The sequence below is a fragment of the Andrena cerasifolii genome, chromosome 3 (assembly GCF_050908995.1).
Source record: "Andrena cerasifolii isolate SP2316 chromosome 3, iyAndCera1_principal, whole genome shotgun sequence".
Taxonomy (NCBI): Eukaryota; Metazoa; Arthropoda; class Insecta; order Hymenoptera; family Andrenidae; genus Andrena; species Andrena cerasifolii.
In genome coordinates, this window is record NC_135120.1 from 20,843,962 (window position 1) to 20,858,716 (window position 14,755).

Consider the following 14,755-nt stretch of genomic DNA (forward strand, 5'->3'; position numbering starts at 1 on the left):
CTTGCAATGCGGAAGACCTGTGACGAAATTCACGATGAAGCCTATTCATCGTAACACTCGCAGTGCAAAAGACAAGAGATTATCTTGAAAATGGACTCTTAATCACTGAATGATTAATACCACGCTATGAAACGTCCACTTATAACGCCACGTGCGTATACACGTACTTAGCCTCACCACCGAGCGAACGTACACAAAGAAAGAGACAAATTGGCGGTGTAGGCGCTCGCTTATTAAACCCGACGGCCGACCCAACCTGACCCGAAACGGTATACCTACAGCCGATTGTGCCGAGTGTTGTAGAGTCGGGGTTCCGTGCCACCGAATCGTCCGAGGGTTTTTGGGGTAAAAGGCGCCACCCTTCGTCGTCGAGACTACGGCGAAGGGGCTGTTGGCCCGACAGAAGCCAAGGAAAGGCGTGTCGGGTTACTGGCTAACCCCCGGGGGTAACCGCGAGCCCCACCTAAGCCCATAAGCGTACACGTAGTCGCTTGACCCTCGTATAACTCATCGCGAAGGTCACAAATTTCGCCGAAGGCTGCGGTGACGATCCGAATACCACCTACCATCCAACAGGCTGCACGCCAACGCCAAAGTAACGAGATGTAAATTGAGGCGCGCGTTTAGGAAGGGCTGCGCTATATTCCCGCGACGGACCAATAATTTTGCGCGTACTCCGTGCTTCAAAGTTCAAACTACTTAATACGAAAACCCTTGACCCAGACCCCGGTGTCTTCTGGTCTCGAGGCAAGTGTAAAATTCGAGCAAGTGAATAAGTAGTGAAGCAGGAAAGGAGTTCACAACCCTCGATGTACTTACTATCCACCTATCCGCTATGCAACGATGTTTCTAGGTGGTCGGAAAGTGGTTTGGAAAATTAAACTTGCCCCTCGTTTGTCGGCGCTTTGTCGTTCGTGCCAAGGTTTGGACGAATTCAGGGAAGCTGTCCCCTCGTCACGCATTGGATACAACTCGAAATCCATCCCGAAGATACGAGGCATCGCGCGTCCCCCGGCTGTATCGATAAAAAGGAAAAAAAGGTCCCTCGTGGATCGGGTTTCACGGTACACGGTACGGAGTTGACGTTAACGATCGGTGACAATACGAAAGGCGACCGACGCTCGACCGCATTGTAACGGCCTTCTATTAGCACAGACGACGAGATACGAAGGTCCTGGATCCGCGCAGACACAGTATCCGAACGACAGATAATCGGCCACCTTTCAGTTTCTCAGGCTTCGCGATTAACTATTCCGTTCCCCCTTTGTCTTCTGCGAAGATTAGATCTGCCCAGGGAAGTCTCTGAGGCGCAGCAATCCCCGGAGCTCTTATATTTCTATCTCCTTCACGAGACAAATTGTCCGAGTGCTTTTATAGAAGGAAAGCCTATATAAACGCGATAACCAACCAACAAATCCACAGTACCGGCATGCAACAGCCGCGCTCCTTCAACAAGTGTGATCATACTGAACAGAGTGATCTCTTTCCACGACAGGAAAAGAATGACAGATTTTAAAAGGGAAGCACCGAAGTGAGAACCGAATCGCGGTTGCAGTATAAGTTTCAGGACTCTCGAAGGAGCATGGCCGAAGCGTGGTCGTGAGAATTTGAGCGAAAGAAAAAGCGACCGCGGGATTTCTTTGCTGGCGCAAAGAGGCAGAGTGCTCGGACCAACCTTTATGTGGCATCTTCCAGAAGGGCGGTTCGGGGGTGGGCGAGCAAGGGTTAGCCACCCCCGCGCCCAACAGGGTCCTTGCCGCGTGCAGCGCCGCCGCTGCCGCTTCCCGGCTCCGCACTGCCGCAGCGCTTGGCGGGTAATCCGAAGCGCTGTCACTTCCGCCGATGACGCCACCGCCTCCGCAGGGACGAAGATGCAGGTTCAGCCGACCGCTGCCGACCGTGCCGCCGCCTCCACCACCTCCTCCGTCACCGCCTCCTCCTCCGCCGCCGCCACCTCCGGCCACGCTAACACAGTGCTGAAAATTAAAGGTCAATCACCAGTCATCGACCACTTGCAAGTCTTGCGATAACTAACCTACCCTTCGCCTACCCTTCGAACACGAGGGAGGAAACTTTTTCTTTGGAATGGTTGAACAACGCTTGCACCGAGGAATCTTGTTTAGAATTTTATATGCTAATCGCTGATTAAATGCACGTATACGCAGCGAAGGTGCATCCATCCAGTTAATAAAATAGAATTATACATGAACCACTGGAGAAACCGAGAATTGGATGAGGAGGAAGGAATTACAACCTCGCGGTGGTAATAATAGTAGGGAGTTGCAAAGAAACCGAGGCTAATGCGTAAGATTTGCAAACAAATTGTTGCTCCGCAATGGCTGCGTGTCGAGTTCTATCGAACAAAGGAGCTTCTAAAGTGAATGTCCCAATTTCTGCTAATTTCGTATTTTTCTTATTATTATAAGCGTCACGTTTGTACTATAGTTGCAACAAAATAATTTTAAATTATTTGAACATTTACGCGAGTGTTGCACGAGCTTGGGGCTAATCAAAGTGCAGCATGAGCAACGAAAAACTTTTAAAATGAGAGACTCATGATTTTTCGGCCGTGTTTTAGCTGGTTGTGCTAAGGAACAGCGTCACTATTGGTATTCGATAATTGGGCAGAAAATAGTTTTAAAGGTTTTTATTTAATAACAAAAACAGATACCGTATCATGCTCTGGAAGTAGATTTTTTACTATTTTTAATTTTTTTAAGTAGAAAACAGGTGATCAGGTTTAGGGTCAAGTGAATCACCGTCATGTCCGCATTTCTACTCCCCAAAATTTAAGTAACTTAACCTCACAATTCAATATATGCTGTAATCCCTATTTCTATTCGAAGGCATTTTATTTTTTGTTTATCATTATTTTATGCTTTACTGTTGTGTTATAAAACATCTGCATAAGAGATGTAACTTATTTTAACCTGAAAAGGCAACATATTATATGAGCAGAAATACGGACATTTAGAGCATTATATTTAATTACAAATTACTAGAAGTTAAACGTCTTGAAATATCTTTCTTAAATAGTTTTCGACTGGTTGATTTATTATTAAAGAATTAATCAATTACTCTACAAATTTTGATCACAAACAAATTTTTTATACCTTCTTTATGACGAGTAACCTCTTAAATGAGCAGAAATTGGGACACGTTAACCCTTAGTGCGACAGGGGATATCGAGTACAAAGGAGATCATTTTTATTCGCACGATTCCTCCGTTCCGAAGTAGGTACTCTATAACCTTGTGCTGCACGAAACGTTGTATATATTCCATTTTCATCATGGAGATATCTTTCCCGGAAAGGTCCAGGTGCTACTTGCATTTCGAAGGGCTGCGAGGAGCCGCCGACAAAGAGCACGATTTCTCTTTCGGCGGCTGCTTTATCGTAAATAATATACATCCCGCAGCCTGCTCTTTCCGCGGGGCAAAAACAAACACCGCGACACGTGTACCAATGAATGCCGTTTTTCTGTCGGCGCGCCGCCATGTTGGTGAACGCTACGTCCTTCCCCCGGGTCTTTCGTTAAAACTTCATTCCGACCTCGGGCGCGCGGAGTTAAACTCGCGCGTCACCGGCGCAAGTATTACGTGTCAAGTGGTCCGATGGTTTAAACTGCGGATGAAAAGAACCGCGTCCGAGCGATTTCTTTCGCTCGAGCTTGATTTCGAGGCTCGCCGATGCCGGGGGATTATTCCGCGAGTCGTTCGCGCGTGCACGCGTTAAATAAGCCGATTAAGAAGAGTTTCCAGCCGAGCATCGAAAGCCTGCGTGGATCCCTTTCGTCATCTGGTGAAAATCATTTCCTAACCGTCGCGACGCCTCCCGAACAATGGAAATTGTTGGCCAAGGAGCATCGCGGAGTGTCGTTGCAAAACGGCCGCACGCGCGATTTCTAACTCTCGCCGGGGCATGCATAAATTAATTAAAACCAGGATGTTGCATACTGATAACCGTGATGATGTCTACCGTTGCACGCAATGCGACGGGAAGGTCGAGAAAGGTGAAGGTGTCGAGCCTGTCGACAGCGAGCATCCAGCGAAACGCAGCGAGAGGCAACACAGTAGCGATGAAGCTGTTAACGCGGCACACTCGTTCCGAAATTAATAATTCTTATCCTCGTAAATCGCCGGGATTAATAAATTTAGAAAACTCCACGGCGCGCGACAGGAAGCGTTGTACGCGCGTCGCCCAATAAATTCATCGAATATTACAATCGCGATACAGCGAACGCGCTTTTGAAGCGTTTGGTAAAGGAAGAAGCGAAAATTTCGCTCGGCCGACGGCCCCAGAGGATCGCGCATAAAGGCAGATCAATGTTTCCGGGCGAAGCGCGGAGCCGGCGTATCGGAATATAACTTTCGATATTGTTGCAGCCGATTTCATAAGCCACCGTTAAATCACGGAAACTCGATTGGTCCCAACCCCCGGGCGCTACACTCTTCTGCACGCTCTTTCGCGCGCCCTTCCACGCGTGCGGCACCCGCTTCAAAGAACATAATTCAGGGGATTATCGCGAGCGGCACGAAGCGAGGAGAGGGCTGGTAAATATTAGCACCACCAGGTCGGAACCTGGTTCGCCAAAAGCAAATTTCAAAGTGCACCAGAAAATAAATAACGCCGCGGCGAATAATAAACATCGCCGTGTCGGCGGTAAATTTTTTCCATTCTCTCGCTGGCCTTGATTACCTACCGGCCACGCATGAATTTATCCGCCCTGGTATTTAACGCGCGATCTTTATCGTTCGCTGCAAGATCGACGGAAGAACCAGCGAAGAAATTCGTTTCCTGCGGCAGCCTTTGGTAAGAAAATTGCGAAACGCTAATTTGCCAGCTTGTCGTACGTGCTTGCACCAACTGTCAACCCCATGCAGTAGGAACACATTACTCCCGAATCTAACAGTCGCGGCTCTATATACACTGTACACAAGGTTGGACACAGGTTAAATGTTAAATCTCGTCACAAAGTGTGGCGAACGGTTACAAACGCTTGCGAATTAATCAAAGCCGCGGAAGAGGCTACAAATTCCTGTTCTTCTATTTTTGTTTGGTTACTTTACTCCGTCGCTTTGGAAATTCTCTGTTTGACCGGCGCGCAAGAAATCTAAAAGTTCGGCCCTCGCGATCGAGTAAATGCACGTGGATCTTATTAACAGTTAAACGAATTTAAAGTATACCACCCTTGAGTGGCGCGGTCAGCATTTAATCTCGGGGGAGTCGAGTAGAATAGTTAAAAATATTTTTAATGCAAATTCGATGAAGCTCATTAAGTAGGTGATTATACAAATTTATTTAAAGAATAAAATTCAGTTTTCTTTTCTTCTTACAACGCTCCGTCTTTGGAGGTGCCAGGGCCACCGTGGTTATTAAATCTTGTCTAGCATCCTCCATTGACTTCCGCGCGTCCTAAATAGCATCCACGAAGAAACCTCGAGGGACCGAACGAAATGGACGGTTCGGATATCGATGAGCGCGCATGATGGAACAAAAACGCCCGTCCCATTGAAAGGTAAGAAGAAGCTTCCACCAACGAGCGTGTAATTCAAACTCTCGCAGCTGAGGTACCTACTTGCGGTTGGACTCGTGTTTACATCGGCAGTAATACAAGTATGCTCTTCGGCGATCGAGAATGCCTTTCTGAAGGCGGGTCGACGAGCGGCGGCGTTCACCTACGCGCGCATTCCACCGTCGATTTCGTTCGGCACAGTTAATCACGCCGCGGTTACGACGAGTGTTAATTATCATTCGGTCCGCTTCGTAGATCATTAGCTCCTTTCATCCTCGGCCCGGGAACGCGGCGACCAAAGGGCCAGGGGGATCTATGGATCTATACACGATTCGAGTCGATCGAAATATGCAAGCTGTACCGCTGTCCACTGATTATGGGGTTTAGTATCCCGACGACCGAGCGGATCGCTTTGTGTCGCGCTAAAAAGGACAGCCACTTACTTTAACGTCGCTCCAATGGAAACGCCGCTCGCGTTGGGGAAGCAACGAACGTTTTCCATCCAACTTACTATTTCTCCCATGCCTTGCGGTTTTAAAAATGATACTTTACAGGAGTATTAATGCGAGCGTCGTGGGTTCCGAGCGAAGACAATGTTGAAACAGAATTTCAAGACCCACCCTTAAAATTCTTCAGTAAATTCACCCGGATACCTAATCGATCTCTAGTAAGTCCAAGGGTAAAACACAGCTAGCAAAGAAAATCAATCGACACCGAAATAAATGCATTATTCCGCCAGTTAAGGGCTGAACCGCCCGCGGCGAGAATGACGGCAAGCTTAAGCCCCAGCGCAGAAATTAAACGAACCTGCGGGCGAGTTTACTAATACTCGGTTCCTTCGTTTCCCCGTGTCGAGCACAGAAGAAGCCGCGACGCATTAAATTATTTAATATCGCCGAAGGAGGGTGTATCGCGTGGAAAAATTACGCGTCGCGACGCTGCGACGGAGAAAGGGAAACGATCGTGACTGAAAACGACGGCCGTTGGGTAACGACATTCTTGACGCTCGATTTGCAAAAACGCTTGCTGGAAAAGTCTTGAGATTACTGTGGCCTCATTAACGCGGCCGCATATAGAACGCGATAGACGCGGGTCGTTAAACACGCGATGGATTTTTGTGCAGTAACTCGATGCCTGAGAATTCCGTGCTAGGGGAATAAGATAAATAAAGGTACGTATTGCTGTATTCTCTGTTTAAGAGGGTGGTTTTGCTGTTGCTTCGTTTAAGTCTGTGGCCGTCGGATCTGTGGATCGTCAAGGAAATTGGAGGAACGAGCCCTGTGCGAATAATTTAGTCCAAAGGGACCATTCCTATTGCAAATAGAATCCCAAGTAACTTGAAGAGAAACGGTAAGGTTAACTGCTTCTATTCGTCGCTACTTTTTATCTGATTTACACGGCACCACACTTCTTTCCACCCTTAATCCGACGCGTCCCTTTATTCCAAAGACTCGAACGCGCTACGCATACTCCACGCGCGGATTCTCGCAATAAACGTTTGTCAAGCACACTCCATCAACGCCCAAACGTGCTCAACGCACGCACCGTGCCGAATCAACCAACGGCTCGCAGCATCCAGAAGGTTAATTTCTGTTCCTCTGTAATCCACTAACAAGAAGGTCGAAAAGGGTGCCCGGAATTAGTAAATAATTTGGATCGGCGAAATCTCCTACGAGAGCACCCGGTTGTCTCTTCGCCCTCGAGCGCTTCAAGTACAACAAAGGGCTTTCCGTGAAATCTCCGAGGTACGCGGAAGGCTTTCTTTGTCGAGCACTCGAGCGACGAGGGGACATCTGTTATTTTCCGAGATTGTATCACTTTCAATGAGCCGCGATGCTTCTCCTTTTTTTTTCTCTTCCCTCCCTCGACCACGCGCAAAAATAATAAAGGCGGACAGGTGTTCCGCGACGTGTTCCCCGCGATCCCTAATTCGAGCGTCGACGGGGGATGAATTATTCATAAAGGCAAAAATTTGTTTCGTTCGGTCGGAAATATGCGCGCACGCGGGACGTTCCGAAATGTTGAAAGTATAATGAGCCGAAAATAGCTACGGACGGGAACGCTCAATTAGTGCGAAATAGCGAGGGTCGCGACGAATAGTTCAACCTGAAGACAACGTCTGTCTGAAATCGATCTACGAGCGCCGCTTCTCGAAAGACGGTAACGAAAGGGAGCGAACGCTGTTTACAGGTTACGAGCGAAGTGCAGAGTCTCGCCTTCGCGGCTGTTAACAGGCAACATTATTCGCACAGGCGCTAATTAGATTCTCTAACTCGATGTTTACGGATAAATTCTTCCAAGTGTCTCGCCTCGACTACGTTACTATTTAATGGGGCACAATTGTGTTACGCTCGTTTACCGCGATATCATCTCTAATAGTTTACAGATTCATTGCATGATATCCTCACAGAATTCTACTGTAACGTATGGCGAACGAACCTGTCTACAACTTTCGGGAACATCGAATAAGAACATTTTCGCACCTAAAATTCGATGGCAATTCTCAGTGCTGTCGGCTCTTGCGACTTCTACGGTACTCCTGTTATTACATCCCGTTGTACACCGCGAATAACCATCTACACGCTGCACGGCGGTAATTGGGATGCCCGGTGGATTTCGCTGGCAAATAACAAATGCATCCCGAGCCGTGTCATTTAATCACGCCCCTCCACACGAGACAAATCCGATGCAATTCACTTTCAGTTGACAGCGTTTTTTCCGCGATCACAATGAGGTACCGGGGTGTTAACAGCGTCATTGTGGCACGCGCAATTTGTGGACTAAGCGTCACGCTGCCGTGCTCTTTCGAGTTATTACGCCTATCCGGGGTGGTTTATTAGTTTTCCGCCGACGGCGGACGGAATTCGCAGGGTAGAATTCTTTCCAAGTCGATTCGGAACGAGCAATGGGTTGATTCCGTGAAACGCGGAGTCGTTTAATTTCTCAATGAAACTGATACGAATCGAATTCTGCCGAGACACTTTGTTGCTCGCGGAAGAGCGATTGCAGTTTGCTAGTTACAGTTTATACAGCTATTATTATTCTATAGCTACGTTACCAATAGCTGCCAATTACTACTATCGCTTCCCACTGCGCAAAAAGCTATTTACGTAATGGGACGTAGGACGGATACACACTAAACGCGTCACCGCGACTAAATAAGGCAAGAAGTATGCAAAATAGAGCTTGCATGCGTTATCAACCATTCCAGTACACAATTCGTTAGTCACCCTCGCGTGACCGTGTTTGTACAAAATTCGTGGCAAGAAGAGAGCTTAACAAACTCCGGCGCTGCTGGCCAATCCAATTCGCGGATGTCTCAACGAAGAGCACTGTGACAACCGTTTACCTCCTGCGTCTATACTTTCCAACATCTCGAGGCCCGGTGGCTGGATTGAAATTGAAAGGAACGTACCGTGTCGAGAATGGCCGTGGTCAGGCCGGATCCAGTCACCAGCTAAAAGCACAATCCGCAGCTACGTGTCCCCGCGGGACGTTCACAGCACTTTCCGTACGCAGCTCGGTCGGCGATGCCACTCTCGGGGCCTCTCGGTTCGGCTTCGCAGGCGAGACAGGGCCGCCGCGCCGTCGCGTGTCTCCGACGAAAAACCGGGCTCACTGATCACTGAGAATTGCACAGTTCAACGGGCGGGCCCGAGAACGGAATCCACACTGCGGAATCGGCACAGGCGACGTGACGCGACGTGGCGCGGCGCGACGCGACGCACCACGGTCCCCCGGGTGATGCTGACCCGGTCAGCGGTTACGCTGCAGCGTAGCGTTGCAAGTCAAACGGAACGGCTCCGCGGGTTCCTCGACTCTTTAACTCTCTCTCTGCCGTCGAGCGGTTATTTTCGGGCCGGTGGTCCGCGTTGTCCGGCGCGATCGCTTGGTCGTGGGGCCCGCGTCGGCGAGCTGACCAAGGAGACGAGGACAGGAGAAATTTCGACGCGATCGTCGGTGAAGAGGAAAGAAACACGTGCGACTGGAAAACAGGGGTGCAGTGACGCGTCACTGCTGCGGTGCGCGGCGCCCGATTGACCACCAGAGTCTGCCTTCCTTCATGCGAAGATCCCTGCCGCACGATTTCGTCACCCCCACCCCTTGCCAGCGTCCCTCGCGCCTTCTTCCTCTAACTGGGGCCGCTCTCTTTCTCTCTCTCTCTCTCACTCTCTCTCTCTCTCGCGCGCGCTCTCTCTGTCGCTCGCTCTCGCTCCCTCTCGGTCCCACTCGCTCGCCGCTAGCCGAGCGAGCTTCCCTCGCTGCCGGGGCAAAGTCGTCGGACGACGGGAGCCAGGCTCGACGGGAGAGCGTCCTGTTTCGGCGTACTTAGCGTGCCTCTGGGTGGAGCCACGGCACGTTGGCATGGTCCCTTCGCTTTGTCGTTCCGCCGACACCATGCGAGCCTGCCGGCCCCGACGGGACGGCAGAGGGGAAAGCGGAGCCCCGATCGTCGCGGCGCAGCGGCGTCCGCGCCGCGCGGCGTCTCGACGACGAGGACGCTCGGCCGATGGGCGGTGCCTGCTGGAGGCGGTGCTGCTCGTCGTTGGACCGAGCCGCGGGACGCCATTGTTCTGGCGGCGCGACGCGGCGAGCCCGAACGGCGCGCGACGCACGCCGACGCCCGGCGTCGCGACGCCACTCTCGCACGCAACGCCGTCGCGGCCGTCGTCCTCATCCGCCTGCCTCTTTTCTCTGCCTCCGTGTTCGGCCGGCCGCTCGAATTTCTGCGCCAAGAGGTAAGTCGACGATCACGTATGCGCGTGTGTGGGACAGTGCGTCGCGTGCACGTGTGTGTACTCGCGCGTATTCGTGCGTGTGTGCGCCAGAAGAATCTCGTACGGACGCGTGTGTCGCGCAACTCTCGCTTCACAACGCTATCTCTCTCTCTCTCTCTCTCACTCTCTCTCGCTCTCTGTCGCTCGCTCGCTCGCTCGCTGTCCGTTTTCACCCATCTCTCTCACTGATTCCAACCCCCTCGCCACCCATTGTTTTCTGCGCGTTTTTTCCTCCGCGTCCCGCTCTCTTGTGCTACGCGAACACGCGTGGATTAGGAGTCGAACGTGAGCAAGGGATGAGCGTGTAAAATGGAGCAGATAGGAGGAGCAGAGATGCGAGGGGTGAAACGAAGATTGCCGTTGCAGCGTGTATGCTAATGTAGAAGCCTCGGTAGCAGGGAGATGGTACTCTTTCTTAATCTTCTCGCGCTGTCGCGTCTTCCTAAGAGTTTCTGCGATTCCTCGCGGAAGGGTTGTCCGATGTGTAAAAGAACCCAAGTAGATGCAGGGACTCGTGGATCAGTTTACAGTGTTCTACTCGATTACCAAGACGGCTGCGTCTCGCCAAGGAACGCGGCGAGTGTGTCAGTAGCGCACGAAAATATGTCTACCAGCCTCTTTTCACGTTTAATGAAAGTAACCTCACCACTGAAGCGTACAATCTAAATATTACGTTACTGACGATCGTTAAGAGGACCCGGGATAAAGAGCACGCTCGACGTTAATGGTCTGAAGCTCCTTGGAAGCGATCGTATCGCGAAGTCGACATCCTTTTATCCGTCGTCGCGCGAAACAGGTGGCAGCAATTACCCTCCAATTACTTGTGCGTTTAATTCCCTTTCGACGGGGCCGTCCGAGCGCTAATTCCAGGACCGAGCGTTCGCGTCGAAATAAAAACGGGAGAAGAGGATCGTTATTAACGACAGCTACGGAGCGCCGATACGAATCATAATAATGGATCGCGGCGAGAGCTCGCTCGCCTATAAATTTCCGCGACCGTTTTTCCGGCTCCGCGGAGAAAAAAATCAGCCAAAGCCGTTCGGGTTAATTATTTTCGCGCGCTCGAGGCGGCGGTACGTGGCTCGATTTTTCCCTGCCAATCGTCCCGCTGCCGCGGTATTCCCGCGGTAATGAGCACGCGCGCTGCATACCCGATATAATATTAATTACCGTGTATAATGAACAGTTTTTTCCTTCCCCTCTCCGACTGTTAATCATATTGAATATTTATAATTGTTTACCGCGCGCGTTCCAGGCCGCGGGCCAATTCAAGCACTAATAAACTTGCGGCCCAGTAAAAAGAGTGGAATGCACAACGTGCGTGTACGTTGCTCCCCCGAGCTTTTTCCCACGGATTACGCGGGTTATTCGGCGCGTCGATCCATTTCTGCGTTGCAGTTTCGTTTAAGCTGCAGGAGAAGATGCACCGCTTCGAGTAGGCAGGTAATTAAAAGATCACGTCCACTTGTGAATCCTCCAATTCCAAAGAAACGGCGGAGCGTTGCGCGCCACGCTGCCGACGCACTCCCGGTTCGAACGAAGAGCAACCAGGTTCCTTTCCCCTCAAACGCCTCGCGCTTAGTTAGAACACCAGCAACTGGCGCTGCCTTGGTTTCGGTACGCGCGATTGGTCACGCGACACCCGAACTTCGCGTGGAGAGAAGAGCCCCGAAGACAGGGCCGCCCAAGGACGCGCCGATCCTCGCTGCCGACACTAAATACGCGTACTCGAGCGTGTGTGCAATTAATCGCCGATCCGTAGGTAATTGGTGGCGAGGCAAGGGAATCGATGAGTCCCTCGGAGCAGCGACGCGCGCACAGTCCATTCAACGAAAGTTCCGTCACACCGAGACATCCGGTGGAAAGTTTTTCGCCGATGGTTACGGTCGAGGGCGAATCAACGCAACCAGCCTGATCCGCAAGATCCACTGCCCTGTGTCGCACGCATCGGGCGCCCAAGGATCGCGATCTCGATGTCCGGCGCGTTTAATCGAAACTGATCGCGGAGAGTTTACCTGGCCCGTGAACCGATCGAGTTTCAGCTTCGCTGCGGACGCTCGCCGAAAGCTTACTTTCACCTTGCAGTTAGTCTCTTCGGGGTGGATTTTCCTGGCGATGGGACGATGATCTAGATAACTACTTAGATTAGAATATAACGGGTAATGGCGAATAGATATACCTGCGTAATTACACCCGGACGTTTGAGCGACACTTCTCATTTATTTCGGTCGCTGATCCCGTAACCGAGCGTTCGCTTTGCGCGTTAATTTCTCACCGGAACGCCTCGCGACCGTAACTGGGACGCGAGATCGATGGAAGGAGATTCACGAAACTTCCGCGTGCTTATCCTTTCTGGGGAGTTCGAAATGTGGAAAGTGTCGCGTAGATGGGGTAAGTCCGGGTGAGATGGTCATATTTTCGAGACTCCTACAGCCAACCTATTTGAAATAAAGCAACGAAAATGATGTAGAAGAAAACTTCAATACTTTGTCTACATATCCGTTAATATCAATAAAGGAAAAATTATTATTTAATACACAAATTTCACAAATGAAAAGTGTCATTGCCCATCTCTCCCTTAATGTCCGGGAGAGATAGGCGTATATACCTTTCAGGCTAACAAGTTGTGGATCTTATCTAGTTATCACAGATCCTTTCTAGTTTTCGTCCACTTTTGTTTCTGCCCGCTTGAATATTCAGGTATTTTTCGATTTTGTGTTATAACTCGCCGACTGTAAGACATAGAAAAAAAGTTTCAAGACAAAAGTTACTTCTTTTTTATTAGATCTATCATTTATTAAAAAAATTTTTGACAATTCACAAGTTATAACACAAAATTGGAAAATAACCGAATTTTAGGGGGGTCAATTACACCCCCTTAGAGTGAATTTGGGTAACGAACAAAAATTGCGTTGTAATTAAGAGAAAATTTCTTACATAATCATGAAAATTTCAGAATTTTTTTAATTTCCGAGTTCGGGATGTTCCCTTGTTAGCCAATCTTCTTTTTTTCGTTTCAAAATAATTTTCTCCGCATCCTCTGCAATTATTAATGTCAAAGGTAGACTCTTGAACGGAATCACATTTATTGCCAAATTTTATTTTCTTAGAGGACTTTTGTTGTTTTTACTTAAAATAACGACTAAATAAACGTTGTAAAGTCATACAAAAAAAGAATTATGTAATTCAACCTATAACCTATACTATAGATTATACACTATAGTTTATTTATTCGTTATTTTAAGTAAAATAGCTTAAGGTGACAGTAATTGGTTAGGTGTCAGTAATTGTGTCCTTTACCCTAAATAACACAAACAAGCTGACCAAAATATAGATCAAACATTTTGAAGCACTAGTTTAATTTCCACAGTGGATTTTCAAACCTTAAAAAACGTTCTATTCCAACAGTTTTAACTAAGAATGTTGCTTGTCTATAACACTTTGTACCCACGTGGACGCAGCGCCATCTGGCGTTTCCTTCTAAAAAATACTGTCACTGCCCATCTCTCCCGTATGACCATCTCATTACTTATGTGACTGTAAAGGTAGTAGATTAAACAGTCTCCTGAGGAAAATTCCTCAAGGAATCTTCCACCAATTAATGACCCTTTCTACGGATCTACTCCTAGCAAGGATTGTTAATCGATCGAATCAGAATTCCATTCCAAGGGAAGTGTCGGTAGGATTAGATAGCTTCCGCGATACGTGCAACAGTCATATCGCTGTCAGAATGTCAGCCCGCCCGTTTCGCCACGCCTCTCGCGCACCTTTCAGCTTACCCACCGCGTACAATTCGATTTATCTAGTTAAAGTCGAAAGCGACGAGTGCCACGCGCTCGTTGCGCGACGCTGACATGCACCGTTGGGACGTCCGCTGATCCCCGCGACACGCGGATGTCGAACATCGGAGGGAGGGCGTCGAGCGTGTACACTGTAAAACTTCTACCCAGGCTCGGGGTGCCGGGACCAACATCCAGGAAGGATTTGCGAATTCACACTCCATTGGTCATTTTTCATTCTTTCTCTGGCCGTCGACGTTCAGCGCGCTCGACTTTTCCGGCTTCGCTTCATGGGGAACACGAGGATTAATAGAATCAGTGACGAAGGGCAGTTAAAATTGATTTCACTGCTAACGCCTCGGTGGTTCCTCATTATTCCTCGACTCGGGTAACTTGTTGCGTTTGGAAACACCCTTAGAACACTGCACGCGCTGCCAAAGAAGTGACGTAACTAAACATAGGTAATTACGAGACGCTATTGACGATCCCCTGCGCTGCAGGGTGAATGGAACAAAAGCTGCATCCAGTCGCCGACCGTTGCGCGAATTTTTTTGCGTTTATACGTGGCATCGTTACGATTATATTAGGGAGCGGAGGTAGCGCGACACTTCACGAGCGCTGAAAAGTACCCTTTTTTTTCCGCGAGCGCGCATCCCCCGCGCGGCCCTATTATCGAGAATAAAG

The 14,755-nt window shown here is 49.4% G+C and overlaps 1 protein-coding gene across 3 annotated transcripts in view; it reads right to left on the reverse strand.

Annotated features, from left to right (window-relative positions):
• Window positions 1–9,891, reverse strand: part of Toy (paired box 6 protein twin of eyeless) — a 50,440-nt gene extending 40,549 nt beyond the window's left edge. For 2 of the 3 annotated variants that reach the window (XM_076808064.1, XM_076808062.1), the window contains exons 1-2: window positions 8,930–9,891; window positions 1,676–1,976 (exon numbers count right to left, since the gene is read on the reverse strand). In XM_076808064.1, coding sequence (XP_076664179.1) covers window positions 1,676–1,688 — 13 coding nt within the window. In that variant the 5' untranslated portion in view covers window positions 1,689–1,976; window positions 8,930–9,891. The remainder of the gene's footprint in view (window positions 1–1,675; window positions 1,977–8,929) is intronic. The other variant, XM_076808065.1, reaches the window with a different exon arrangement.
• Between the last annotated feature and the right edge of the window lie 4,864 nt (window positions 9,892–14,755).